Below are 26,999 nucleotides of genomic sequence, written 5' to 3'. Positions count from 1 at the left end.
CAATCTTGAGTTATTCAGTACACCACATTAATCTACCAACAACTCAAATTTTCTTTCAAAATATACCAAAAGCACTCCACAAAACCATTAACAAAATTTGACAGATGTAGGAAAATATCTGGCAGATTTGAAAAAAAAGGTTTTAAATTAACAACTTGAAAATGTAAAGGCAGAGAATTTCAAAGGGAAGCAATTAACTTCAGGTATGATCAAGTACTTAGACTGTAAGAGTGCAGACATGCATTGAAAAACAAGTGAGAATTTTGAAATCAAAGCATTGCTCAACTGGGAGCCAAAGGAAGTCAAAAGAGTGCTAGGTACACATGGCTAGTGCGGAGGGATTTGTTTATCAAGTCTGTAATGTGAAGGATAAAGAGGTTTGTTGGAGTTCTCATCTGGAAACAGACATATTAGCCCTATTTGTCCATCCTGACACAGATGCTCCATCACCTTCCAAACCTTTTCCATCCATGAATCTATCCAACTGTTTCGTTATTATGCTTGCCTCAACCACTTCCTCTGGCAGCTGATTCCACATAAATACCACCCTTAGTGTAAAAAGATTTGTCCTCAAATTCCTATTAAGTCTCTCCTCTCTCACCTTAAAAACCCAACTCTGGGAAGACAGTGTGCATTCGCCCTATCTATGCCCCTCATGATTTTATCACCTCTATAAAAAATCTGTGTCCTATGCAGTGACAAATTGCCACCTAGCCTGCCTAACATCACCCTATAAATCACTCGTCAACCTCTGTAGGTTCCTGTTTCATACTACCAAAATTCATCTTGCTTCAGTTTAGAACTTAAACCTGTGGACCAGTTCTGTCCCTTGCCAGTTATTTAAAAATTATAGTCACTGGTCCCAATGTGCTCTCCCACTGTAATCTGTCATTTGCCCCACCCTATTACCCGAGTGTAGGTCAAGCTTTTTCCTCCCCTCTAAATATTGCCCAGGTTTCCTGAACCCACCTAAATTTGACCCATCTAAGGCCCTAACTTAGCAGACCCAGTCTATGAAAATTAAAATCCCCTAATAAGATAAACCTATTATTCTTAAATCTTTCCATATTTGTTCTTCTAATTTCTGTTGACTAGTTGGGGGCAATGTGTACAAATCGTGTACAACCCCAATGTGATCATCCCTTTCTTAATTCTCAGTTCCACTCACAAATCTTCACTGATCCTTCAATAATTCCATCTGATTACTGCTGCGACATTCCCCTTATTCAAAAATATAACTCCCTCTTCTCTTTCCTCCAGCTCTACCCAGACTAAAACTCCTGTACTCAAGAATGTAAGCTGCCAGTCCTGTCTGTCTCTTGGTCATGTTTCCATAACGGCTATGATATCCTAGCAAAGTGTACTTATCCAAGACTTAAGGTCATACTAAAAACTACAATGTTGCATATTTGTGAATTTGTCAACAAAATACAACACCCTTGAATGATTTTTGTAGCAACTTAAAAAAAATCAAAATAACCAAAATATTAGTTTTAAAATGCAGTATTTTTTATTATTTTCCCACAAAGTAAATAGACTGCTGGCTCAGAAATTTTCAAATTTTAATGGAATACTCGAACTAGAGACAGAATATGTAACAGGCACATTTCCCAGAACAGCACATGCTGTCTTCCCTAGATACAGAACATTCAAAACAAATACAGACATTGTTTTGTCAGTGTTTCAGTTTTCTGCTTAAACACAACCAATGGATCCAATGAACAGTTTTGAATCCATAACTATATTATTGATTACAAACCATTGTTATATAAAACCAGTCAAACATTAATGACATATGGACACCAACCTATTTCCCCAAACCTATATATTACGAAGTTACTACAAATACATTAGCAAAATTGTTAAATAAACTTTTAAGCATTTCACATAGGAAATCAAGTTTAATCTGAGCCCCTATAAATTCAAAAAACCTTAATATAAATAACCACATCTGAATTTTTAAACAAAAATAAATATCTATAGGTAACCTATTCTCTGCACCTATTCAATTAAGCAACCTAGCTGTATGCTTGAACACCAATTCACTCCCCACCTTGAAAAGTCCTGCCAAACAAACATGATTTAATAAAAGTCACTTAATACCATAATAAATATGTAATCAACATATACAAAGTTTGGAAAACTAAATTTAATTTCTCTTAAAACTATGCCAAAAATATTGTACAACTTGGATTTAAAAGGTAAGACCTGCAGGTCCATAAAACAAATCGTACTTACTAATTTTCTATTTAACAAAGTGGGGAAGAAAAAAAATCACATTACAAAAACATTCCAGCCATTTTTGCAATGCAAATTGAATACAGGATATACATTCTGAATCGTTGAATGAGAATGCTACACCCTGTAGCACCCAATTCTAATGAGGCTTTCATAAACCAATCTCTTACGTTTAGAAATAAATCTATTTATATATGCAATCTGCTGCTCATTATTTATTTTACTTGCAGTCCTATCAGCAGCCAGCTTCACAAAATAAAAATCTGAACAGAAACATCAGTTTGTAAACATTTAACAATAGTTTTTGTAATTGCTAAAATATTAAAGAATGTTCTGTTATGAGATGATCACAGTAGAAGAGAAAAAAATTGCTATCAAACAGACAGATTAGTGTTTGGAAATCTGGTTTGCATCTCACTAAAGATAGGAATGGTGTACAGATGCCAGTATCAGCTTCAACCTTTCACCCTTCCCCATCCCTTAAAGTAGCCCTATGAATGACTGCATACCTTCCGAGTCCTACTTCACTTATCAAAATTTAGTGTAAGGCCGAGTGATTTTAAGTATTTCATGCCAGAAGAATGTTAAAATCTCTGAATATGCTAACCCAACTAACCAAAGTAATTGGAGAGAGAACTCAGTATCTCTTAAAAATATAATTAACAGATATCCTTAAAGGAAGCTCTACACCAGAGACATCACATGCTGATGCCAAGGTCAGGATCAATTTTGTCTGTGAACCAGAGAGAATCATTCAGTCTCAGCAAACTTGCATTTGTAACGAGGAGCTATGTTCAGCATAACATTAATTATTTATGCAATTTCAACGATGAGAACAAGAAAGTTTGCAACTTGATGCTGTGTTTGTCTTGGAATAACAAACTAAAATGCATGCAATCAAACAACACTGAAATAGGTAAATGCATAATATACAATCAGCTACAATTGTGTCATCTTACCACTGGAACCCTCGTTTGATTTTTAAAATTTTTTGCCCCAGAGTAAATTTTGATCTTGCAGTGTTGAATACATAATATCTACATTGAGAAGTTAGGAATCTGGAAGTTTTCATTCTTTGAACGTCAACCAATGTTAAATGATGTCAGGTTGAAAGGAGATCAAAAATTAGAATGTTTAAAAAAGCAGAATATGGTGATTTCACACAAAATTTGGAAACAAGAGCAGCAATCAACAAATAAAAATGCACACAGTAACAGCACAACACCATTTAAAAAACAACTTTTGATACCCCAAAACAAGATTAATTTGAATCGATCTTGATGGAACTGTTCCCTGTATTACAACACTGCACTGTTTATTATAGATTATTACGTTGCAAGGCATCACATAAATTCTGATTGGAGTCAGGTTCTTCTGCTATCACAGCAATGACTTCCCATTCTCCAGATCTGCTGGATCTCTTAATAGCATCCACAACGCTTTGCATATAAAGACCATCTTCAAATGAAGCAGCCATTGAAACTGGCTTGTGAGCCCAAGTGCGCCGATCCTCCTGATCTTTAAAGGACTTACTCAAGGCTTGCACCATGTAAACAATGCCTTTCAAATACAAGAGGGGAATATCACCAAATGCTTTCTCCAGCACACCAACTGCATTTACCAACATGGTGTCAGCAAACAGCAGTTCCTCTTTGAAGGTGGTGTTTCTCTGGCCATACAGATCTGTGCCACGAGCAACCAAACGTCCTGCAGACCCCACAACCATGACTTCATGAATAAATGGGCCGGGCATATTAAAGTTGAGTGTAACTGTGCTACATACACCTCCATTCATTAACATCTGGAAGAAGCAGAAATCATCACTGGTAACATGCCGAATCCCATGGATGTTGTCATTTTGCTTGACAAAGGTTTTCAAGAGACCATGGACCTTCTCAGCTCTCTTATTGGTCAAGTGAGTCAAAAGGTCCACAATGTAGGTGCCCATTGTGTGAAGCCCACCTCCACCCATCAGCTCATCGCAAATCCAATTGTACTTACTGCTGAGAAGACTGCCCCAATAAACCCGTACATCACAGATCATGACATTACCAATGTAGCCTTCTTCAATTAGTTGTTTCATTTTGATAAATGCTGGCAGGAACCGAAGGACATTATCAACAATACTCATCAGCTTAGGATAGTAACGAGCTGCTTTCACCATTTTGAAGGCATCTGCTGAAGTAGCAGCTTTCTCACAGATCACGTTCTTTCCAATACCTTTTATACAGACAAAGAATAAAGAAAAACATGTAAGAATTGTGAATACCACTGATTGCACATACCACTTAAAGATTAAACACAGCTGCAAATAATGATTGGAAACATTAATTCATGCAGACCATGTTAACACATTTCACAATTAAGCTTCAAATCCTTATGAACTATCTATATTGAAAGTGGATACAGACCACACAGAAATCCAATTAATAAGACAGAGATAGATTGCAATGTTGAACTAATAATATAATTATATATACGTCAGAAAAAGCTGGTGGGAAAAAAAACTGAATGCGAAACTGATTAGTAAGCAGGAACGAGGTTTAAGGAAAACAAAGGAGATGGTAGGCACAGAGGTTGAAAGGCATATGAAGGGAAGTGGATATTAGAGTAGATGTTCATGAAGGAATATACTGTATACTTGGAAAAGACACAGATGGCACAAGGATTTAATATCTCCTCAGCAGAACCTGGTAAAAGCAAATAAATCGACAATTTAATTGGTGAGGAAGTGAGACATGGCTTTGAGAATTACTTTTAAAAGGATACTTAAGCACATTACGAAAACTGAATTTTCCCAGTATAAATTAAGCTGCAGATTACAGTCAGGCCATTTCTCTTCCTATACATACTACCCACACATGCAGACAAGAACAATTTTTTAACAACACAATATGGAGAAGGGGGTTTCAGATCCGGGTGAAACAGCACAATGCTGCTGTCTGTACCCATAGTTTCAACATAATAACCGAGTAGATTGATGATGCCATGCCTATAGGCTCTCAAGTATTGACTTCAGATGGATGGAACAGGAGAGTATGCAGCAAGCCAGGTGCAGAAGAATCCACCATTTCTGCAGCATTATGTTTTCCTTTAATGCTTTAAGTTTCAATAAAGAATCAACACAAGGTGAAATACAAATTTGTCCCACCCAAAGTGATTATGTTGGTTATCCTTCTTTGTCCCTCTGAAGTAACAAAGTGCTATAAATTAGAAACACTATTGGTCTGCCGCATGCCTCTACAACAGAAAATCTCATATCAACTGTTAATGTTAAATTGGAGCAGGTATTGAAGGCAAAATAGAAACACAGCAACCCAGAAAACAACCTGAAATGTTTAAGATTTTTCAAATTCAAAATGGTATTCCAGGGCTAACTCAGGAAACTTGTATAGAAATTAACTCCCTTCTCTCCATCAACCCAAAGATAATACCAGCCCAACATCTTAAGTCACCTGAGCAACCTTCTAAATAAAAGCATCTTTCCAGATCGTGCTTCCATCAAATTCAAAATATTGTTTGTAACTATTAGCAAAAACATAGAAATCTATATCACATTGCAGGCCCTTCGGCCCACAATGTTGTACTGACCATATAACCTACTTAAGAAACTGCCTAGAATTTCCCTAGCACATAGCCCTCTATTTTTCTAAGCTCCATGTACCTATCTAAGAGGCTCTTAAAAGACAAAAACAGTTCAATTTGCAAATTTACAGACAAGATCTCACAAGGAAATTCCACTATAAAAGCTAAGAATCAGTTAGGTGATGACAAACAGAATGGTCTAACAATGCAGTGTTCAAAAAGAAATTACAAATACACTTTTAAAAACCCAGACAGGATATCAAAATGTCATGCAGCCTTGTGTGCACTATTGGTTGAAGAATGACTGGTCAGACAATTAAGCTACTCGCTCTAAAATGGTACCCTTTTTTGGAAAAGGCGTCTGAAAGAACATTTACACGTCATAAATCAACCAGACAAACACTCCCTCAGGGTTTCCTTCCCCCATTTTTATTCCTATTACAGCTTACCAATTCTGAGTAACAGGCTTTGCAACTTTGTATAAAAAATTCTAATTCTATTAGGAGTTGGTGCTTTTAACTTAACAGAAATATATTGTTGCAAAGGTCTCACTTAAGAATTAATAGTTCTTTGTACAAAATTATGAATGCAAAACAGACTCAGCATTCTTTCTAGAAAATCCCACTGCAATTCCTCCATTCACAATCAGTAATGATATCTATTCTTGTGGTTTTTCAAAAGTTCCACATCATATACTGACAAACTTGCAGAAAAGAAAAAAAGTAGTAACTACACCTGCTCTACACATAGCCAAAAAATATAGAACTACAGATTTTTCAGACCCTTTCATTTCTTTTATTCTTCCCTCTTCAACCCTCTGATTCTCTAACAAAACTTCATGATCCATCATCATGAAGTGTTTCGAGAGGCTCATCAAGACCCTGCTACCCCCTCACTGGACCCCCTGCAGTTTGCGTACCCGTCCCACTGTTCCAACAGATGACACCATTGCCATCACCCTCCACCTGGACAAAAAAAAAGACACATACGTTCAAATGCTGTTCATAGACTTCAGTTCAGCATTCAACACAATCGTTCTCAGAAACTAATTGGAAAGCTGAGCCTACTGGGCCTGAACACCTCCCTCTGCAACTGGATCCTAGACTTCCTGACTGGGAGACCTCAGTCAGTCCAGATCGGGAGCAGCCTCTCCAACACCATCACAATGAGCACGGGTACCCCCAGGGCTGTGCTCTCAGTCCACTGCTGTTCATTCTGCTGACCCACGACTGTGCTGCACACTGATGACACGACCGCGGTGGGTCTCATCAGCAAGAACGACGAGTCAGCTTACAGAGAGGAGGTGCAGTGGCTAATGGGCTGGTGCAGAGCCAACAACCTGTCTCTGAATGTGAACAAAACAAAAGAGATGGATTTTGACTTCAGGAGGGCACGGAGCGACCACTCTCCGCTGCACATCGACGGCTCCTTGGTAAAGATCATTAACAGCAATAAATTTCTTGGTGTTCACCTGGTGGAGAATCTCACCTGGTCCCTCAACACCAGCTCCATAGCAAAGAAAGCCCAGCAGCATCTCTACTTTCTGCGAAGGCTGAAGAAAGTCCATCTCCCACCCCCCACCCTCACCACATTCTGCAGGGGTTGTATCGAGAGCATCCTGAGCAGCTGCATCACTGCCTGGTTTGGAAATTGCACCATCTCGGATCGCAAGACCCTGCAGCAGATAGTGAGGTCAGCTGAGAAGATCGTCAGGGTCCCTCTTCCCGCCATTATAGACATTTACACCACACGCTGCATGCGCAAAGCAAACATTATGAAGGACCCCATGCACCCCTCATAAAAACTCTTCTGCCTCCTGCCATCTGGGAAAAGGCACCAAAGCATTCGGGCTCTCAAGACCAGACTATGTAAGTTTCTTCCCCCCCAAGCCATCAGACTCCTCAATACCCAGAGTCTGGACTGGCACCAACTTGCTGCCCTCTACAGAGCCTATTGCCTGTGCCTATTGTCTTGTTTATTTATTGTAATGCTTGCACTGTTTTGTGCACTTTATGCAGTCCTGTGTAGGTCTGTAGTCTAGTGTAGTTTTTTGTGTTGTTTTTACATAGTTTAGTGTGGTTTTCGTATTGCTTCATGTAGCACCATGGTCCTGAAAAACATTGTCTCATTTTTACTGTGTACTGCACCAGCAGTTATGGCCGAAATGACAATAAAAAGTGATTTGACTTGAAATGCACACAGATAGCTACCGTTTGGGATCCTCTACTAGGGTAAGGAGCTACAGAAATGCAAACAGTGTTGAGTGAATAAATGGAAGGTATGCAGAAGGCCCTTAGCCACAGGGTTTGAAGGAGCGCGTGCCTCAATGATACGGAGAGCTAAGTTGGCTGGAGTCAGGGCTTTATGCTTTGGCTCTTGGTAGAGTTACCCATGCCAAACAGGTCAAAGGGTAGAGGCCAGACTGAGTGATCCATTGGCCCTCCAGGTTTGGTGGTTCAGTTCAGAGCCAACAACCCCAATGGTGTTACAAAAAGAGCAAAGAAAAATCCTCCTGCATCTGAATGCAACAGTATTCCTGAGTCTCCACCCGGAAGGTATTGAAAACCGAGCTGCAGACACAATGAAGAAAGCCCTGAACACCACCAGAGATGGGAGGACCTTCATTGCTGACCTAAATGCCAGCGGTGTAATGGGCAGTGAAGTGAGGAAGACCATTTGGCAAGACAACCAACTTAGTTGCCACAGGCTAGGCAGCATTGCAACATTCAGCTTTAAGGAGGATACGGAAAGTACAAATGTAAATGATTTTAAAATTTAAGTGTCTATTTAAATGATAGATCCGGTAAGGCATTCTCTCATTTCCTTGTGTGAAAATTTAAAACGAGGATACAATAAACTAACTTTTACTGTCATCATTGATGATCTAGAATAGTGGTCGCCAACCTGTCGATTGTGATCGACTGGTCGATCTTTGAGACTTTCCCAGTAGATCCCGAAAAAAAAAGAAAAATAAATACAGAAATACTGTTGAGATATTGTTTCCGGGTTGCGGGGTTTTAGTTCCGTTCTTTCTGCCCAGTGTGCATGCATGTAGCTCCCCCGCCACGCACTACACAGTGTACTTCAGTGGTCCCCAACCACCGGGCCATGAGGAAACGATATGAGTCAGCTGCACCTTTCCTCATTCTCTGTCATGCCCACTGTTGAACTTGAACCCATGCGAGGTCATCAGTCGCCTAAACGCAGTGACACCCTCGCAGCTGGCCTGGAGCGCGGACAGATGGGCGCCGCCTCTAAACCTGTTTAGCACTCCGAATGTTCATGGGGAACCCGGTACTAAAATATTCGCAGACCTCTTTCGGGCTCAGGGTTTCATAAGTAGCAGAGCAGCTACCACGCTGCGATCTACTGAAACAAACTTTTGTCAGCCGATAGATCCTACGGGGGGGGGCGGGCATGCGCCCTGTCGCACTCCTCGCTCTCTCAGTCGCTCTCTCCAGACTTCAACTGCCATGGCCCTGGCAAGGGGACCTCCGGCCCTTACCTCATCCTCTCACCCACCCACGACCAGCCGCACCTGGTCAAGGCGTCTGGCAGCAGGCGGGCGGGAGGCTGTCTAATGAGGCGATGAAGCCTTCAAAACTGCTTCAGGACCCTGAGTCCAAGCATCCTGCACTTAAAGACAAACCTGTTGAGTTTTTTCCCCAGCGGAAAAAAATGTGAGCAAGTGGGAGAGAAGCTAAATGCTGAGAGCCGCGAAAACTAAACTGTGGAATAGAGTGGACATGAGGAACCTGCTTCGAGTGTCATTGTATTCCAGTTGTGTTTAACACCCCCCCCCCCCCCCACCCTGGTCAGCAAGAATATTGTCAATATTAAACCGGTCCGCGGTGCAAAAAAGGGTGGGGACCCCTGGTGTTTATACATTATTTCTACTTCCAGGTTGCGGGGTTTTACTTCCGGTCTTTACACATGCGTGCAACTAATCGATCTGCGGTCGATCTTGCCTTTCACTAAGGCTGAGGTAGGGAATCTTGGGCTTAAAAAGGTTGGTGACCACTAATCTAGAAAATTGATAACCTGAAGCTGAAACATATGAAATGAAACAAGTCATTCATCCAAAGACCATTTGCATATATGGGCAAGTGCAGACTCTCAAGAACTGCCCCAACCTCCAACCATTTTATACAGCTTTTAAAATTCTTTCCCATTCATCTGATGAATACACAAATATTACTGACATTCTTTTTTCCCCAAAAAAGGTCAATTTTCAAAAGTGCTACCTAACCTCAATTGTTACAAACAAAATTAAAATTAAATTCTTTGTTGTAGCAAAAGTTTGCTAGCAGTTAGACCAAGAACAGAGCATTAACCAAGGCAGACCGGTATTTGAAATCAAAGATTAAAATGGAGCCGTCCCAATCTGCAAAACAGGATTACATGGCCTAATTGGAAATAAGCAATAAATTATATATTCCTCAGTAATTCCTATTATTATGATTACCAGTTACTACTTCTCTTCAATGAAGCTACAGGATGTTTTTGCTGACAACTGGAATAACGACTGAAAGCAGAAATCAGTTTATCCAGTCTATCAAACTCACAGCACAATGTCAAAGTTGTTGCTTTGTTTATAAATCACAGGAACTTACTTACAACCCTTACATCAGATTTCACATTTGATTACCTTACTGAACTTTCACCACTTATATCATTCCATTGAATATGAGAAACATAAATAAATCAAATTAAACAACATACCAGAGAATTGAAACAATAACTTTGAAAAGACTTGGAACCAACAGGAAACTGGAGCTAAAAGGTCATAAAAATCTTGTTCGCATCTTACATTTCTTCCTCTTCCTTAAATGTGCATCTAACAATAGCTTAAGTGTAGGGAAAGACACATTGCATTTCAATGTGGAAGGACATATAACATTAATAAAGCTGCTAACAACATCATACCATAGCTCAAAAGAAACAGCATAATGCAAGTAACTCATTAAGTCTTAGAACAAAAATGATTTTGCATAAGTTAAAAGAAACTTTCTGAAGAAATCATGTTCAAGTGTAAACTTTATCAAAGATACATTAAAACAGACTGAAAGGTTTCCTTTCCTAAGAAACCCTTGCCCACAACATAGATCTTAAATTAAAAAAAGATCTGATCATTGGTGAGTGGTTAATTCTTTGCTGGGAGACTTGACGAAGAATGGGTTTAACTCGTTATTTTAAATATAAATGGTTAAGAACAAATTCCAACACACAACTCAAGACACTTTTCTCTGCAACTAAATGACTTTTGGAAATCATCCGACAATTTGTCAGCACTCACCAACAAATTCACGAGTAATTTGCAAGCTAACTATCTGAAGAAATAATTTGCATTTTTAAACATAATTAAGCATCTAAAAACAATGAGACCTAAAGAAACAACAATCTACAGTTTGTAATCCAACTCTCACAGCTGAAACAATCGAGAAAGTGTGTCAAATTTTGCGAACAAATCACTACACTCATCTCAGATCTGGGGAAACTCCACTATTCCATGGATAAAATTATGCAATACAGTCCTTTCCCATTTTACAATTTTTGTCCATGTCCTTCATTTTTTCACACATTATAGTCTTGCTCTCATTATACGGTAGTGCACCATGAAGACCATGCACTTTTCCCATCAGGAATTGAAATTTCAGAAAGACTAAGCACAGCCAAGATCTAAGGAGTTCAAATGGAAACATTAAAATTGCTTCATAATATTTTTCAATGGCACTAGTTATAACAAATCAAGCCTGCTCATTGACTCTGCAGGAAGTAAATCTGAAATCTTTTAATACTAATAAAAAAGCATAGATTGAAGAATAGTGCTATGAAAAGAAACAAACTTTTCTTTGACCATTTACTCTAATGCATAATGTAGCTTCATCAATGTACATCTGTGGCATTATACAGTCTCTCCCAAACTGCTAACCTTCTAATGACTGACTACAGTAATTTGAAATAGCTAGAGAACTCTTTAAGTAGGTAGTTAGACGAGACAGATTTGGCTTCACACCTAATAAACGGACTTACATGTACAGAAGTGTGTACTATTATGAATAACAGTTTGAGCCACAACTTGCCTTGGTGAACAGGAATGACAAAAATCCCAAATTGCTTGTTTCACACCTCTAATATGCTATAGACACAATCAACAAAGCAATGTCAGTGGCTAGTTCCAATTACAGACCTTATTTATATTAAATCAGATCATCAATAAAAAACACATGCAGCAGGCCAGGGAGATTTTTAGATATGCTACTTAAAACTGAAGTCAGAAGTATACATACACTTAGGTTGAAGTCATTAAAACTCATTATTTAACCACTCCACAGATTATATTAGCAAACTATAGTTTTCGCAAGACGTTAAGGACATCTACTTTGTGCATGACATGAGTAATTTTTCCAACAATTGTTTACAGATGATTTCACTTTTAATTGACTGTATCACAATTCCAGTGGGTCAGAGATTTACAAACAATATCAAATCAGCCAAGTCTTCAGAAAAAAAATTGTGGACCTCCACAAGTCTGGTTCATCTTTGGGAGCAATTTCCAAATGCCTGAAGGTACCGCGTTCATCTGTACAAACAATGCAAGTATAAACACCAGGGGACCACACAGTCATCAGACCGCTCAGGAAGGAGACGCATTCTGTCTCTTAGAGATTAACATACTTTGGCGCGAAAAGCGCAAATCAAACCCAGAACAACAAAGGACCTTGTCAAGATGCTGGAGGAAACAGATAGACAAGTATCTACGTCCACAGTAAAAACGAGTCCTATATTGACATAACCTGAAAGGCTGCTCAGCAAGGAAGAAGCCACTGCTCCAAAACCACCATAAAAAAGCCTGACTACAGTTGCAAGTGCACATGGGGACGAAGATCTTACTTTTTGGAGAAATGTCCTCTGGTCTGATGAAACAAAAATTGAACTGTTTGGTCATAATGACCAACTTTATGTTTGGAGGAAAAAGGGTGAGGCTTGCAAGCCGAAGAACACCATCCCAACCGTGAAGCATGGGGGTGGCAACATCATTTTGTGGGGGTGCTCTGTTGCAGGAGGGGCTGGTGCACTTCACAAAATAGACAGCATCATGAGGAAGGAAAATTATGCGGATATATTGAAGCAACATCTCAAGACATCAAGCCAGGAAGTTAAAGCTCGGTTGCAAATGGGTCTTCCAAATGGACAATGACCCCAAGCATACCTCCAAAGTTGTGGCAAAATTACTTAAGGACAATGAAGTCAAGGTATTGGAGTGGCCATCACAAAGCCCTGACCTCAATACAATAGAAAATTTGACGCAGAACTGAAAAAACGTGTGCAGGCAAGGAGGCCTACAAACCTGACTCAGTTACACCAGTTCTGTCTGGAGGAAAGGAACAAAATTCCAGCAACTTATTGTGAGAAGCTCGTGGAAGGGTACCCAAAATGTCTGACCCAAGTTAAACAATTTAAAGGCAATGCTACCAAATACTAACAAAGGGTATGTAAACTTCTAACCCACTGGGAATGTGATGAAAGAAATAAAAGCTGAAATAAATCATTCTCTCTACTATTATTCTGACATTACACATTCTTAAAATAAAGTAGTAATCCAAACTGACCTAAGACAGGGAATGTTTTCTAGTATTGAATGTCAGGAATTGTGAAAAGCTGAGTTTAAATGTATTTGGCTAAGGTGTATGTAAACTTCTGACTTCAACTGCACATAGTTCAGATTGCAACAGTGCTAGTTCTATGTTACCATAAATGTCCAAATCTAGGGATAATACCAATTCTAATAATACAATTATAAAATGTTGGAGTATAAAACTTTGGTTTATAATGATTCAAACTAAGTATTAAAACATGAAAGCAGGAAGTATTAAAGCACTGAGGGGTCCATCCACACAGATCTAGGTGTTCTTGTTCATCAATCACTGAAAGCAAGCATGCAGGCAGTGAAGAAAGCTAATGGCATGTTGGCCTTCATAACAAGGGGGAGTTGAGTATAGGAGCAAAGAGGTCCTTCTGCAGTTGTACAGGGCCCTGGTGAGACCACACCTGGAGTATTGTGTTCAGTTTTGGTCTCCAAATTTAAGGAAGGACATCCTTGCTATTGAGGGAGTGCAGCGTAGGTTCACAAGGTTAATTCCTGGGATGGCAGGACTGCCATATGTTGAAAGATTGGAGTGACTGGGCTTGTATACGCTGGAATTTAGAAGGATGAGAGGGGATCTGATTGAAACATATATTATTAAGGTACTGGACATATTAGAGGCAGGAAACATGTTCCCGATGATGGGAAAGTCCAGAACCAGAGGCCACAGTTTAAGAATAAGGGGTAGGCCATTTAGAATGGAGTTCAGGAAAAACTTTTTCACCCAGACAGTTGTGGATCTATGGAATGCTCTGCCTCAGAAGGCAGTGGAGGCCAATTCTCTGGATGCTTTCAAGAAAGAGTTAGTTAGAGCTCTTAAAGATAGCAAAGTCAAGGGATCTGGGGAGAAGGCAGGAACGGGGTGCAGATTGTGGATGATCAGCCATGATCACATTGAATGGCGGTGCTGGCTCGAAGGGCCGAATGGCCTACCCCTGCACTTATTGTCTATTGTAGTATGATCAGTTGACTGCCCCACGTGTGTGTTTTACAAAGGTACCATGCAGCTTGCACATCAGAAAGTAAACACAAGCTTATAATTCTATGAAAACATTTAGATTTTGGGAAGTAATATTTAACTCAATAGGTCCAATTTGGATTTCATAGAGTTATAGAACACTACAGTACAGGAAAAGGCCCTTCAGCTCATTTAGTCGATGCTGAACCATGAATCTGCCTGTCCCATTGACCTGTACCCAGACCAAACATACCCCTCCCATTCATGTACCTTTACAAAATTCTATTAAATGTTGAAATCAAACCCGCATCCACAATTTGCGCTGGCAGCTCGTTCCATACTCTCATGACCCTATGAGCTGCAGTCTTAGCCAGCTTCATTGGAAAAATAATCTGCTTGAACTTACCCTCCCTATACCCCTCAATTTTTTTATACTTTTAACAAATCTCCCCTCAATCTTCTACATTCTAGGGAATAAAGTCCAAATCTATTGAACCTTTCCTTTCAACTCAGGTCATCAACTCCCAACAACATCCTTGTAAATTTTCTCTGCACTCTTTCAATCTTATTACATCTTTACAAGCAGGTGACCAAAACTGCACACAAATCTCCAAAAAAGGTCTCACCAATGCCTTGTACAATTTAAGCATCCCAACTCCTGTACTCAATACATTGATTTATGAGGGCCAATGTGCCAAAAGCTTTCTTTACAATTCTGTGATGCCACTTTCAAGGAATTATGGATTTGTATTCCCAGATCCCTCTGTTCTACCTCACTCTTCAATGTCCTACCATTCACCATGCAAGACCTACCTCGTTGCTCCTCCCACAGTAAAACACCTCACATATTAGCATTATATCCCATTTGCCAGTTGTCAGCCCATTTTTCCAGCTGATGCAGATTTCACTGTAAGCCATGATAGTCTTCTTCGCTGTCCACTACACACCCCATCTTGGCATCATCTGCAAATATGCTGATCCAACTTATGTTATCATTCAGATCATTGATATGGATGACAAATAGCAAAGGACCCAGCACCAATCAATGCAGCACACTAATAGTCACAGGCCTCCAGTCAGAGAGGCAACCATCTACTCTGTCATCCCCCTTGAAACCAATGTCTAATCCAACTACTTCATCCTCAATACCAAGTGACTGAACCTTCTTGACCAACCTCCCATGCAGGATCTTGTCAAAGACCTTGCTAAAGTCCATAAAGACAACATCCAATGCCTTGCCTTCAACAACTTTCCTGGTAACTTCCTCAAAAACTCTAAATTTGGGTACACTTGACATACCACACACAAAGCTATGCTGACAATCCCTGATTTCTTGTCTATCTGGCCCCTTAGAAAAGATTCCAAAAACTTTCCCACCACCGACGCCAGACTCACTGGCTTATTCTTGAAGCCTTTTTTTAAACAACAGAACAACATTAGTTATCCTCCAATCCTCGAGCTACGGATATTTGAAAAATGTCTACTAGGGCCCCTGCAACTTCTGCATTAGTCTCTCGCTAAGTCCAAGAGAACACCATGTTGTGCCTTGGGAATTTATCTACAATAATTTGCCTCCAGTCAGCAAATCCCTCTTCCTCTAATCTGTATAGGGTCCATGACCTTGCTGCTGCTTTGCCACACTTTTATAGATTATAGTCGTCTCCCAAGTTTAGACGCAAATAATCCATTTAAGATCTCCCCCATCTCTTTCGGCTCCATGCATAAAATATCACTCTGATCTTCCAGAGGACCAATTTTATCCCTTGCTATCCATTCGATCTTAATATTGGTAGTAGTCCTTAGGATTCTCCTTCACCTTGCCTGCTAGAGTCACTGCATGCCTCCTTAAGTCTGCCCTTGCATTTCTGTTAGTTAAGTCCCTCATTTGTTCCTAATTGCCTAGACCTGCTATGCACTTTTTTTTTCTTAATCAGGGGGTCAATAGATGTCAAAAAACCATGATTCCCTAAACCTGTTATCCTTGACTTTTATTCTGACAGGAACATACAAATGCTGTACTCACAAAATTTCACTTTTGAAGGCCTCCCACTTACCAAGTACACCTTTGCCAGAAAAAAACCTGTCCCAATCTACACTTGCCAGATCCTTTCTGACACTATCAAAATTGGCCTCTCTCTAATTTAGAATCTCAGCCCAGGAACCAGACCTATCCTTTTCCATAATTATATTGAAACTAGATGTAAAGTGCTCCCCTACACAAACTTCTGTAACTTGCCCAGTCTCATTCCCTAATAGGAGATCTAGTATCACCTTCCCTCTAGTTGAGTCTTCTATGTATCTTTCCTGAACACATTTGACAATCTCGTTCCCATCTATTCCTTTCACAGCATGGGAGTCCTGATTAATATATGGAAAGTTAAAATCACCTACTATCACAACCTTGCAACAGTCTGCAATCTCTACAAATTTGCTCCTATAAATCCTGTGAACTAATGGTTGATCTAAAATATAATTCCATTACCATGGTCATAGCTTTTTTATTCCTCACTTCTACCCATACATCTTCACTAGATGAGCTCTCTAGCCTGTCCTGTATGAGTACTGCCATGACATTTTCCCTGACCAGTAATGTCATGTCTTTAATGCCTCCTCTATGTCATGTCTAAAACAATGGAATCCAAGAACATTGAGCTGCCAGTCTTGCCTCTCCTGCGACCAAGTCTCACTCATGGTTACAATGTCGTAATTTCATATGTTGATCCACACCCTAAGCTCCACCACCTTTCTTACAATATTCCTTTCATTGAAATACAAGACCATAAAATATAAGAGCAGAATTAGGTCATTTGCCCCATTGAATCTGCTCCGCCATTTCACCATGGCAGACCCAATTTTCCTCTCAGCCCCAATCTCCTGCTGCCCCCCCCTCCCGTATCCCTTCATGCCCTGACCAATCTAGAACCTATCAACCTCTGCCTTAAACATACATAAAGACTTCACAGCTGCCTGTGGCAAGGATTTATTCTGGCTAAAAAAAATTCCTCCTCATCTCCATTCTAAAAGGATGCCCCTCTATTCTGAGGCTGTGTCCTCTGGTCTTAGACTCTCCCAGCATAGGAAACATCCTCTCCACATCCACTCTATTAAGGCCTTACCATTCGATAGGTTTCAATGAGGTCACCCCTCATTCTTCTGAATTCTAGTGAATACAGGCTCAGAGCCATCACACGCTCTTCATATGACAAGCCATTCAAACCTGGAATCTTTTTGTGAACCTCCTTTAATCCTCTCCAGTTTCAGCATGTCCTTTAAGGGGCCCAAAGCTGCTCACAATGCTCCAGGTGAGGTGTTTTATAAAGTCTAAACATTACATCCTTGCTTTTGTATTGTAGTTCTCTTGAAATGAGTCCTAACATCACATATGCCTTCCTCACCAGACTCAACCTGCAAATTAACCTTTAGGGAATCCTGCATAAGGACTCCCAAGTCCCTTTGTGCCTCAGTTTTTAGTATTCCCTCCATTTAGAAAATAGTGAACCCTTTCATTTCTTCTACCAAAATACATGACTGTACATTTCCTGACACTATTCCATCTGCCATTTTTTTTACCCATTCTTCTAATCTGTCTAAGCCCTTCTGCAGCCTCTCTACTTCCTCAAAACTACCTGCCCCTCCAGCTATCTTCATATAGTCTGCAAACTTTGCAACAAAGCCATCAATTCCATCATCCAAATCACTGACATGTAAGAAAATGAATTGGTCCCAACACAGAACCCCTATGGAACACCACTAGTTACCAGCAGACAGTCAGAAAAGGCTCCCTTTACTCCTACTCTTTATCTCCTGCCTATCAGCCACTGCTTTATCCATGCTAGAACCTTCTCTGTAAATCCAAGTACACAACATCAACCGATTCTCCTTTGTCTATCTTGTTTGTACTTAGAACCATTGAACATTACAGCACATTGTCAGGCAAGATTTTCCTTCGGGGAAACCATGCTGACTACGGCTTATTTTATCATGTGCCTCCAAGTACCCTGAGACCTCATCCTTAATAATCGACTCCAATATCTTCCCAATGATTGAGGTTAGACTAACTGGCCTATAGTTTCCTTTCTTCTGCCTTTCTCCCCTCTTGAAGAGTAGAGTGCAATTTTCCAGTCTTCTGGAACCATTCCAGAATCGAATGATGCTTCAAAGAGCATTACTAGTGCATCCACCATCTCTTCAGCCACCCCTTTCAGAACTTTGGGGTGTTCGCCATCTGGTAACTTCAGACCTTTCAGTTTCCCCAAGAACTTTCTCACTAGTTCTGCTAACTTTACACACTTCAAGCCCAACACCTGGAACTTCCACCATACTGCTAGTGCCTTCCACAGTGAAGACTGATGCAAAATGCTTAATCAGTTTGTCCGCTATTTCATTGCCCCCATTACTATCTCTCTAACATCGTTTTTCGACAGCCCAATATCCACTCTCACCTCTCGTTCACACTTTATAAATCTGAAAAAACTTTTGGTATACGCAGCTCTGAACATTACTCCAGGATGCTCAACCCTTTGATTCCTGACTTTGTACGTAGGTTTAACAACATCTCCCCAACCACTCCACTATCTGTTCTGATGCCCTGGTTTGCCTCCCCCATGCAGCACTAGCAAACCTTCCTGCTAGGATATTAGTTTCTCTCCAGTTCAGGTGCAAACCATATGTTCTGTATAGGTCCTACCCTCAATGGAAGAGTCCAAGGATCCAAAAATATGAAGCCCTCCCTCCTTCATCATCTCCTCAGCCATGTGTTAAACTGTATGATCTTATTTCTGGCCTCACTAGCACATGGCACAGGTAGCAATTCTGAGATCACAACCCTAGAAGTCAAGTCCCTTAACTTAGCACCTAACTCCCCGAGTTCAGTTTGCAGGCCTCATCTCCGCCTCTCCCCCAATAACAATGTCATTGGTACCAACATGGACCACGACCTCTGGCTGCTCACATTCCCACTTAAGAATGCTGTATACTCTATCTGAGACATCCCTGACCCTGGCACCCAGGAGGCAACATACCATCTGGGAATCTCATTCTCATCCACTGAATCTGCTTTCTGTTCCCCTAGCCAACAAACGCCCTAACATTACAGCTCAACTCTTCACCCTCTGCCCCACTTCCCTTCTGAGCCACAAAGGCAGACTCGGTGCCAGAGACCTGACCATTGTGGCTTTCCTCTGCTCGGTCATCCCAACAGTATCCAAAGTGATATACCTGTTGAAGGGAATGCCCACAAGCAGTCACCCAGTTACCTGCGTCCTGTACCTTGGATGTAGCTACCTTCCTGTACGTCCTGTCTATCAATTCTTCAGCCTCCCGAACGATCTGGAGTTCATCTAGTTCCAACTCCTTAACAACCTCTTAGAAGCTGCAGCTGGATGCACTTCTTGCAGTTGTAGTTGTCAGGGGCACCAGAGCTTTCCCACATCCAGCAAGAGGAGCATTCCACTATTCTACCTGGTATCCCCACTGCTCTAAAGAAGCAACAAGGCAAAAAAGATTAAAAGATGAAAAAAAAACTACCTATGCCTCTCCTCGCCAAAGCTACTAAGGTGCATGACCATGCATTTTCCAGCATGTATTTCCTTTATTATTCTCCTAATCTGTAAGACCTTCTGCAGCCTACCCATTTCCTCAACACTTCCTTCATATTATCTGCAAAAAGCCATCTATTCAATCATTTAAATCACTGATATACAGCATAAGAAGTGGCCCCAACAACGATTCCTGCAGAACACAGTGACCGTCAGCCAACCAGAAAAGGATCCCACTCGCTGGGATCCTATCAATCAGCCAATGCTCTAACCATGCCAGTAACTTTCCTGTAATGCAATGGGCTCTTAACTTGATAAGCAGCCTCATGTGCAGCGCCTTGTCAAAGTCCAAATATACAACATCCACTACATCCCCCTCATCTATCTTGTAAAACCAAGACAAGATAGGCCTGTATAACCAAGTACTCTATTACTTCATCCTTAACAATTGAGTCCACTATCTTCTCAACTGCTGAGGTCAGGCTAACTGATCTACAATTTCCTTTCTGCTGCTTTCCTCCTTTCTTAAAGAATGGAGTGCCATTTGCAATTTTCCTGTCCTCAAGCACCATGTCAGAGTCCAATGATTTTTGAAAAGATTATTACTAATGCCTCCACAATCTCTACCGCTACCTCCTTCAGAACCCTAGGGTGCAGTTCATCTGATCCCGGTGACTTATGTACCCTTGGGACTTTCAGCTTTTTGACCACCTTCTCCCTGCACTCACTTCTCTTCCCTCACACCCTTCAACTGCTAGTGTCCTCCACAGTGAAGACCGATGCAAAATTGTCATATAGTTCAAGTCAAGCCAAGTCATTTTTACTGTCATTTTGACCATAACTGCTGGTACAGTACATAGTAAAAATGGGACAACATTTTTCAGGACCATGGTATTACATGACACAGTACAAAAACTAGACTGAACTACGTAAAAATACAACACAGAGAAAGCTATACTAGACTACAGACCTACACAGGACTGCGTAAAGTGCACAAAAACAGTGAAGGCATTAAAATTAATAATAAACAAGAAAATAAGGCAAGGTTTCAGTCCAGGCTCTGGGTACTGAGGAGTCTGATAACTTGGGGGAAGAAACTGTTTCATAGTCTGGTCGTGAGAGCCCGTTCATCTGCCATCCTTGGCCCCCATTATTATATCTCCAGCCTCATTTTCTAGTGGTCCTATATCCATTCTCATCACTAGTATTTTTTTTAAACATACATGAAAAACTTTTGCTATCCACTTCGATATTATTTGCTAGCTTGCTTTCATATTTCATCTTTTCCTTCCTAATGATTCTTTTAGTTGCTCTCTGTAGGATTTTAAAAGTTTCCCAATCCTTTGTCTTCCCACTAATTTTTGCTTTGTTGTCTTTTTTTGCTTTTACATTAGGTTTTACATATTATTTCTTCTGACTTTCCCTAAACCTTGCCATTCTCTCCTCAAACTCACAGATTACAAAAGGGCTGACATCTATAAATGCCGAATCAGAAACACATGGGTGTTTTATTATACTGTTGTTCCAGCCAAGTGTTGGCCTTGTCTTTTAACAACAATAAACATACTATAATGATTTATTACCATATGAATATATTCATTCACAAGTCTGTTGTTAACTTGCATTCCCAAGCCTGTCAATTTTCAGTAAGATCTTGGGTGTTGTATTGAGTAATATACAAAACTGGGAGGAGAGGGGGTAGGAAGAAAATTGGTGGAAGCACAAAATAAGGAGCACCTACAAAACAATTGGAAAAATATGACAAACTGTTGGGTAAGCCCTGCCCTGATATGGTCAGTTGCCAAACCTAACACTCCTTAATCTCTCAAAATTCAAACAGATAATGAATAGAAAATTAGTACAATTAAGATCACACAAAACAAGTTTAGAGAATTAAAATCATTTAGGCCCAATTACAAAAATGTGAGTGATCTGATATCTAGCCTCATTTCTTGAAATTATTGCATTCCACTCCAATTGGCAAAGATTCAGTGGACAGATCCCCCAACACTGGGGAGATGCCAGATTTGACATTGAGAAACAGATAGGAAATTGAGAAGGGGTAGCTGAAATTTAGAATTTGCGAGCGTGCAGGGGAAATCTAAACCGGGGCCTTACAACATAAAAAGTTGGCATTTCTCTGCTAACTTTTACAGCTCACTGTTCACCAGTTGATAAAATGCCAATCTCACTGATCCTACAGTGCTTGCTACACTCTGTAAGCAATTCTTATTTTAAGGAATCACTAGATTACAGAAATTGCCTTACATGCAAGCCACATATGGAATTCAAGCACTGAGTTAAAAACAATGGAGGTCTTTTGATAGAACGAAGTTTATACTATGATTTTTTTTAAATAGTAAAATTCATAAGCATATATTTGGATGGATGCAGCTGCATTCATCTATTGTCAATTTACCAATTGCATGTGGCTATACTTGCTATGCCAATAAAAATAGTAAATTATTTTTTAAAACTTTAATTTAGTGTGAGTGTTGTCTGCACCCAATAATTTGTTTTTCCTGAGGCAAACATGACATAAGCATAAACAGATATCAAGCCACAGTGTTGAAATTCGTAATTCTAGACATGATCTGATAAAAGGGGTAATGAAAGGGTCACAAGATGATTTTCAGCAACGATACTAAACAGGCAACGCCAATCACTGAAGCAGTTGCGTTTCCAGTAAATGGTCTGCCTTGCGATTTTCGGTAAAGCTAAGCTGCATCATCTGTGCCTGTGTCAAGAAACTCAGGTTGAGAAAAACTGTTTATTCATTTTGTTTAAACCCCCAACTCATATCCCAGAGGGCAGTTTTTGTTTGGTGTCTCAAATTTTTTGGTTAATGACTTGTGAATTTAGTAAGGGCAAGTTTCCATTACCCAAATGGTTGGAACTCTGAGGTCATCTGTAAATAGGAATTGTAAAATTGCCAACAGCTTGCCACCTCCTGATCAGAAAAAACACAAATATTTAAGATAAGCTTTTACGATTTAGCATCTGCAATAATATTTCAAATCACTAGATTTCATTCACACACTCACTAAAGGACATGACAGTAGCAATTTTTAAAGTCTTAAAATCTCACGATGACATCATAATCATCAGGATTTTCCTTACATTAAGAGGAAATACCATACCTAATGCCTTGGCAGCAATCTGACATGTGAGAGGTGGAGGAATATTGATACAGATCAGATCCACATCCTGGTGGAGCAAAACATCGTCAGTCCGGCTTGTGTAGAAGGAAATGTTCATTTCCTCGGCTAGCTGCTTAGCTTCTTCCTCCGTTCTTCCCCACAGTGCCTCGATGGTGAAGCCTTCAGCACGCAACAGTGGGACCAAAACCCGTGCGGTGCTCCCTGTCCCAAACACGCCAACTCCTGGGAGCATTTTCTGTTCTACTGACAAACTGCTTTCATAGGAAAAAGGAAGCAGGTCAACTTTCCTAATTCACAATAGACTGCAACTGTGTGTGTGCTGCAAAGAGAAAAACAAGCAGCATTTTAAAAAATGGCAGAAGTCATTTCCTAAAACAGTTGGACTAAAATTGGTTCAAGAATTGACTTCATTAAAGACAGTCCTTTAAACACTGATCAACTACATTTGGAATGAAATCTTCTGAACATAAATTACAGGTAAGTGACTTGCCCATCAAGATGGCACAATGCTAATCTTTGCAACCCATAAAAGCACCTGAATTGATAAAGCAAACATTTACTCCCATCATGTTTCCCCTTATGTAAGCCTGGACAAGAGGATTCCTTCCCTCATTCTACCTGGGAAGAAGAAGTAAAAGCAGGAGTGCAGGAAATGGAAGCGATTCAAATGAGATCACTGCCAACCAAATTAGAGGGGAACCTATTGTTTAGGGGAAAGGAAAACAACTCAAGTGCTCGTGGGGAAAGTTTTATCATCAAAACACAGACAACAGAGCTGGAGAAATGCAGAAAAGAAGAAATTCTTACAGGAAACTGGTGGAAGCAGACAAATCAAGATGACTGTGGATGCCATTGGGCTTGAAATGGACATTGACCACAAACTTCTCCCTTGAGATGAAGGTGGAGTCAGATAAGGACCATGTGAAAGCAGCAGTGTAAATTGGTAAGCAGAATGATAATACAATGAGCAAAGTCAGTGTACCACAGAGCTGCAAGGGAGGACACCTGAGTGGGCTGAAACAAGAAAGGTTTTATATATCCTTCACTGACAATAAACAGCTTCCGCTAATGTGAGTTCCTACTGCTACACCTTTGATGTGGAGGAAGTGAGTGTTGAAGGAGAAGTTCAATGCAAGGTCTCAAATTCATCAAAGGGAAGGACATGAATGGTAATGAAATCAGGGAGGTGCATGTTGATGTTCCAGGTCATATCAATATTAAATGTTGGTGCTGGATGACTTAAAAAGTATTAAGGTGGATTAGTCCCCAGGGCATATCCCTGGATATCGTGGGAGGCAAGCCAAAGCCTTGACAGAGATCTTTCGCCAAAGGTGAGTTCACAGAAAACAACAGCCATGTTGTTCCTTTGTTAACAGGCATAACCCAGGAAATTAGACTGGTGTGCATTATATCAAGGATTTTTTTTAGGGATAGGACTTAAAGGCATTTGGAATTTTTAAGACAGCCAGAATCTTTGTGCCAGGGTGGATATGTCAACTATTATAGGTCATGGGTTTAAGGGAAGAAGGGAACAAGTTTAAATTTTTTTTTTTAACCAAGTGTATTTTTAAGTGCAGAAAGTAATAGATACCGAGAACGTGATGCCTGGGGAGGTGGTAAGCCCATATGAAGGCAACACTTAAGAACAGATTGAGAGATATGGACCACATACAGGCAAATGGGCCTAGTTAGTTGACATCCTGGTCACAGCAGACATGCTTACTGTACTCTGCTACAGAAGAACACTCAGCAAGGTAAATGACGAAGGGACTGGTTAGGTTTCTGTTGAAGGAGGTGATGAGGAACTCTCACTGCATCCCCATGTGGGATGAAAGCGCACAGCGATACATTTAGTAGAGCTGCTACCTCACGATGGCAGAGACACAGGTTCAATGCCAGCCTCGGGTTCTGTGTGTGATGCCTGCACATTCTCCCTGTGACCATATGGATTTCCACCCACAAAATTGTGCAGGTTGGTAGTTCCATTGCCCAATGTAAACTGCCCCTTATATGTAGGTGAGTGCCAGAATCTTAGGGGGTGGGGGGAGAGGAATTACTAAGGATTAATACAGGATCAGTGTAACTAGGGTGGCTGATAGTCAGCATTGACTCAGTAGACCAAGGGACCTGCTTCTGTCCTTTCTCCATGCTTCCATGAGAAACTAAATGTTACTGGTGAAGATGAACCATTAGGACTGGGAAACTATCAAACCATAAAAAGGCAGAGGCGTCACAGATAAATGGAAAGTAATTCAGCTTCCCATGGCAAAGAATAAAGGAAGGGAGATACAAGTTCTGAAAAATGAGGACTAGCTGAAATAACACATCTGCCAGGATCGTGGGAAGGAAGTACAGGCAGGATATTTGTGTGTGTGTGTGTGTGTGTGGGGGGGGGGGGGGGAGAGAGTCTAGAGACTGAGGAGGGAAGATTTTCTGAATAAACAAGGTAAAAATTAGATTAGATGACTAATTGCATACCAAAGAAATGCTGTAAGAAAATTGCCAGAATAACACAAGGAGGTTAGGACAGCGGACCAAAAGGGAAATTTTTAATCAAAGAGGTAGGTCGGTCATCGGACAATATTTCAGTAACCAGCGGCATGACTAGCAATGGGCAGTTGCATTTTTGCAAAACCAAGGCTACAAATCATCCTTACATTCCTGAATGAACAGCTAGAAATCAACAACATCAGAGACTTGATCTGGTTCAAGGAATTTGACAATTTGTGGAAATGGTACCTATTGGACTTTGAGTATAGTTGATGATACCAAGGATTGAGGACGCATGCAGAGAGAACCTATCATTGCCACTTAATCAGTAGAATTACCTGCTTCAACACTTAATAAAACACAATAAACCAAGGGAATTTACTGGTATCAACAAAACCCCACCATAAACCCTTTTGTCTTTAGGATGGTTTACTTACAATGCTACAACCCATACAACAGAAAACTCCGTGAATCTGCATACCCCAGAACACAATATTAAGACGACCAACGCCTCTCTGATGATTAACCAATCATTCTTTCCACAATTTCTACTAACGTTGAGCTATGAAAGTGCCTGGAGTGTGCACAATACATCACACTATAAAAAGCCAGCTTATTAGCCAGAAACGAACGACTGAGTAAAAGCAGAAAAGGACTCTCTTCCACATCAGACGATTTTCTGATGAAACCGCGACGCAGCAGATAGGTCGAAGCTGTCCCTCATCCACACCGTCCGAGTGTCGCCTCCATAGGTAGGAGCATCTCCTCAACGCCACTCGCATACCTCGTTAGCCGCTCCCAGCCGCGCCACCAGCTCCGGGCAACCCGGCGGCGGCTCACGGCAGGCAGCCTGGGGTCAACTGCGACCAGGGCGAGGCCTCGCCTCTTCCCCGCCCGCCGACACGGCCCTAACACCACCTCATTGCGCCCACAACCGAGCGAGGGTACCCCGTGGTGAAGCAAGGCGACCGTACCCGCTGCCGCGGCCTCATGTTCCGGCAACAACTCCCTCCACCACTACATGTGACTTCGGTGGCGGCCTCTCCCCGACAGGCAGCGACAACCCGATGGCTCAGGCAGCTTTAGTCTCGCCGTTGCACTCATAGAGATGCTTCACAAACACTCCACCTTCTCCCCCGCCGCCACATAACTGACTGTACTGCGCATGTACACATGGGTACACCCACTGCGCATGCGCCGATCCGGTCGCCCGTCGATCAATTGCGGAGTCGCCCTCTCTTGGCACAAGTCGGGTATTAGCATACCGACCCCGCCCATTCGTCCTTAATTAACATATTGACCCCACCCACTCACTCTTGTACTAACATACCGACCTCGCCCATTCACCCTCATATTAACATCCTGACCCCACCATTCACCCT

General features: G+C 40.9%; 1 protein-coding gene across 1 annotated transcript; it reads right to left on the bottom strand.

Annotated features, from left to right (window-relative positions):
* Positions 1–1,548: 1,548 nt before the first annotated feature.
* LOC132406785 (glucose-fructose oxidoreductase domain-containing protein 2-like) lies at positions 1,549–26,766 on the bottom strand. Its single transcript, XM_059992758.1, has 3 exons — positions 26,592–26,766; positions 23,107–23,446; positions 1,549–4,458 (listed from the first exon to the last, which is right to left on the bottom strand). The coding sequence occupies exons 2-3, from the start codon at positions 23,357–23,359 to the stop codon at positions 3,557–3,559; spliced, it is 1,155 nt and encodes a 384-aa protein (XP_059848741.1). The 5' UTR covers positions 23,360–23,446; positions 26,592–26,766; the 3' UTR covers positions 1,549–3,556.
* Between the last annotated feature and the right edge of the window lie 233 nt (positions 26,767–26,999).

This window comes from Hypanus sabinus, chromosome 17 (assembly GCF_030144855.1).
Source record: "Hypanus sabinus isolate sHypSab1 chromosome 17, sHypSab1.hap1, whole genome shotgun sequence".
In the NCBI taxonomy this organism is placed as follows: Eukaryota; Metazoa; Chordata; class Chondrichthyes; order Myliobatiformes; family Dasyatidae; genus Hypanus; species Hypanus sabinus.
Note: the sequence above shows the minus strand (reverse complement) of the source record. Positions and strands in the feature narration are given on the sequence as shown.

Coding starts and splice junctions, on each gene's coding strand:
- LOC132406785 (XM_059992758.1), bottom strand. CDS start 23,359: ATGCTCCCAGGAGTTGGCGTGTTTGGGACAGGGAGCACCGCACGGGTT. Junction 4,459..23,106: donor GATTGCTGCCAAGGCATTAG/GTATGGTATTTC, acceptor TCTGTATAAAAG/GTATTGGAAAGAACGTGATC.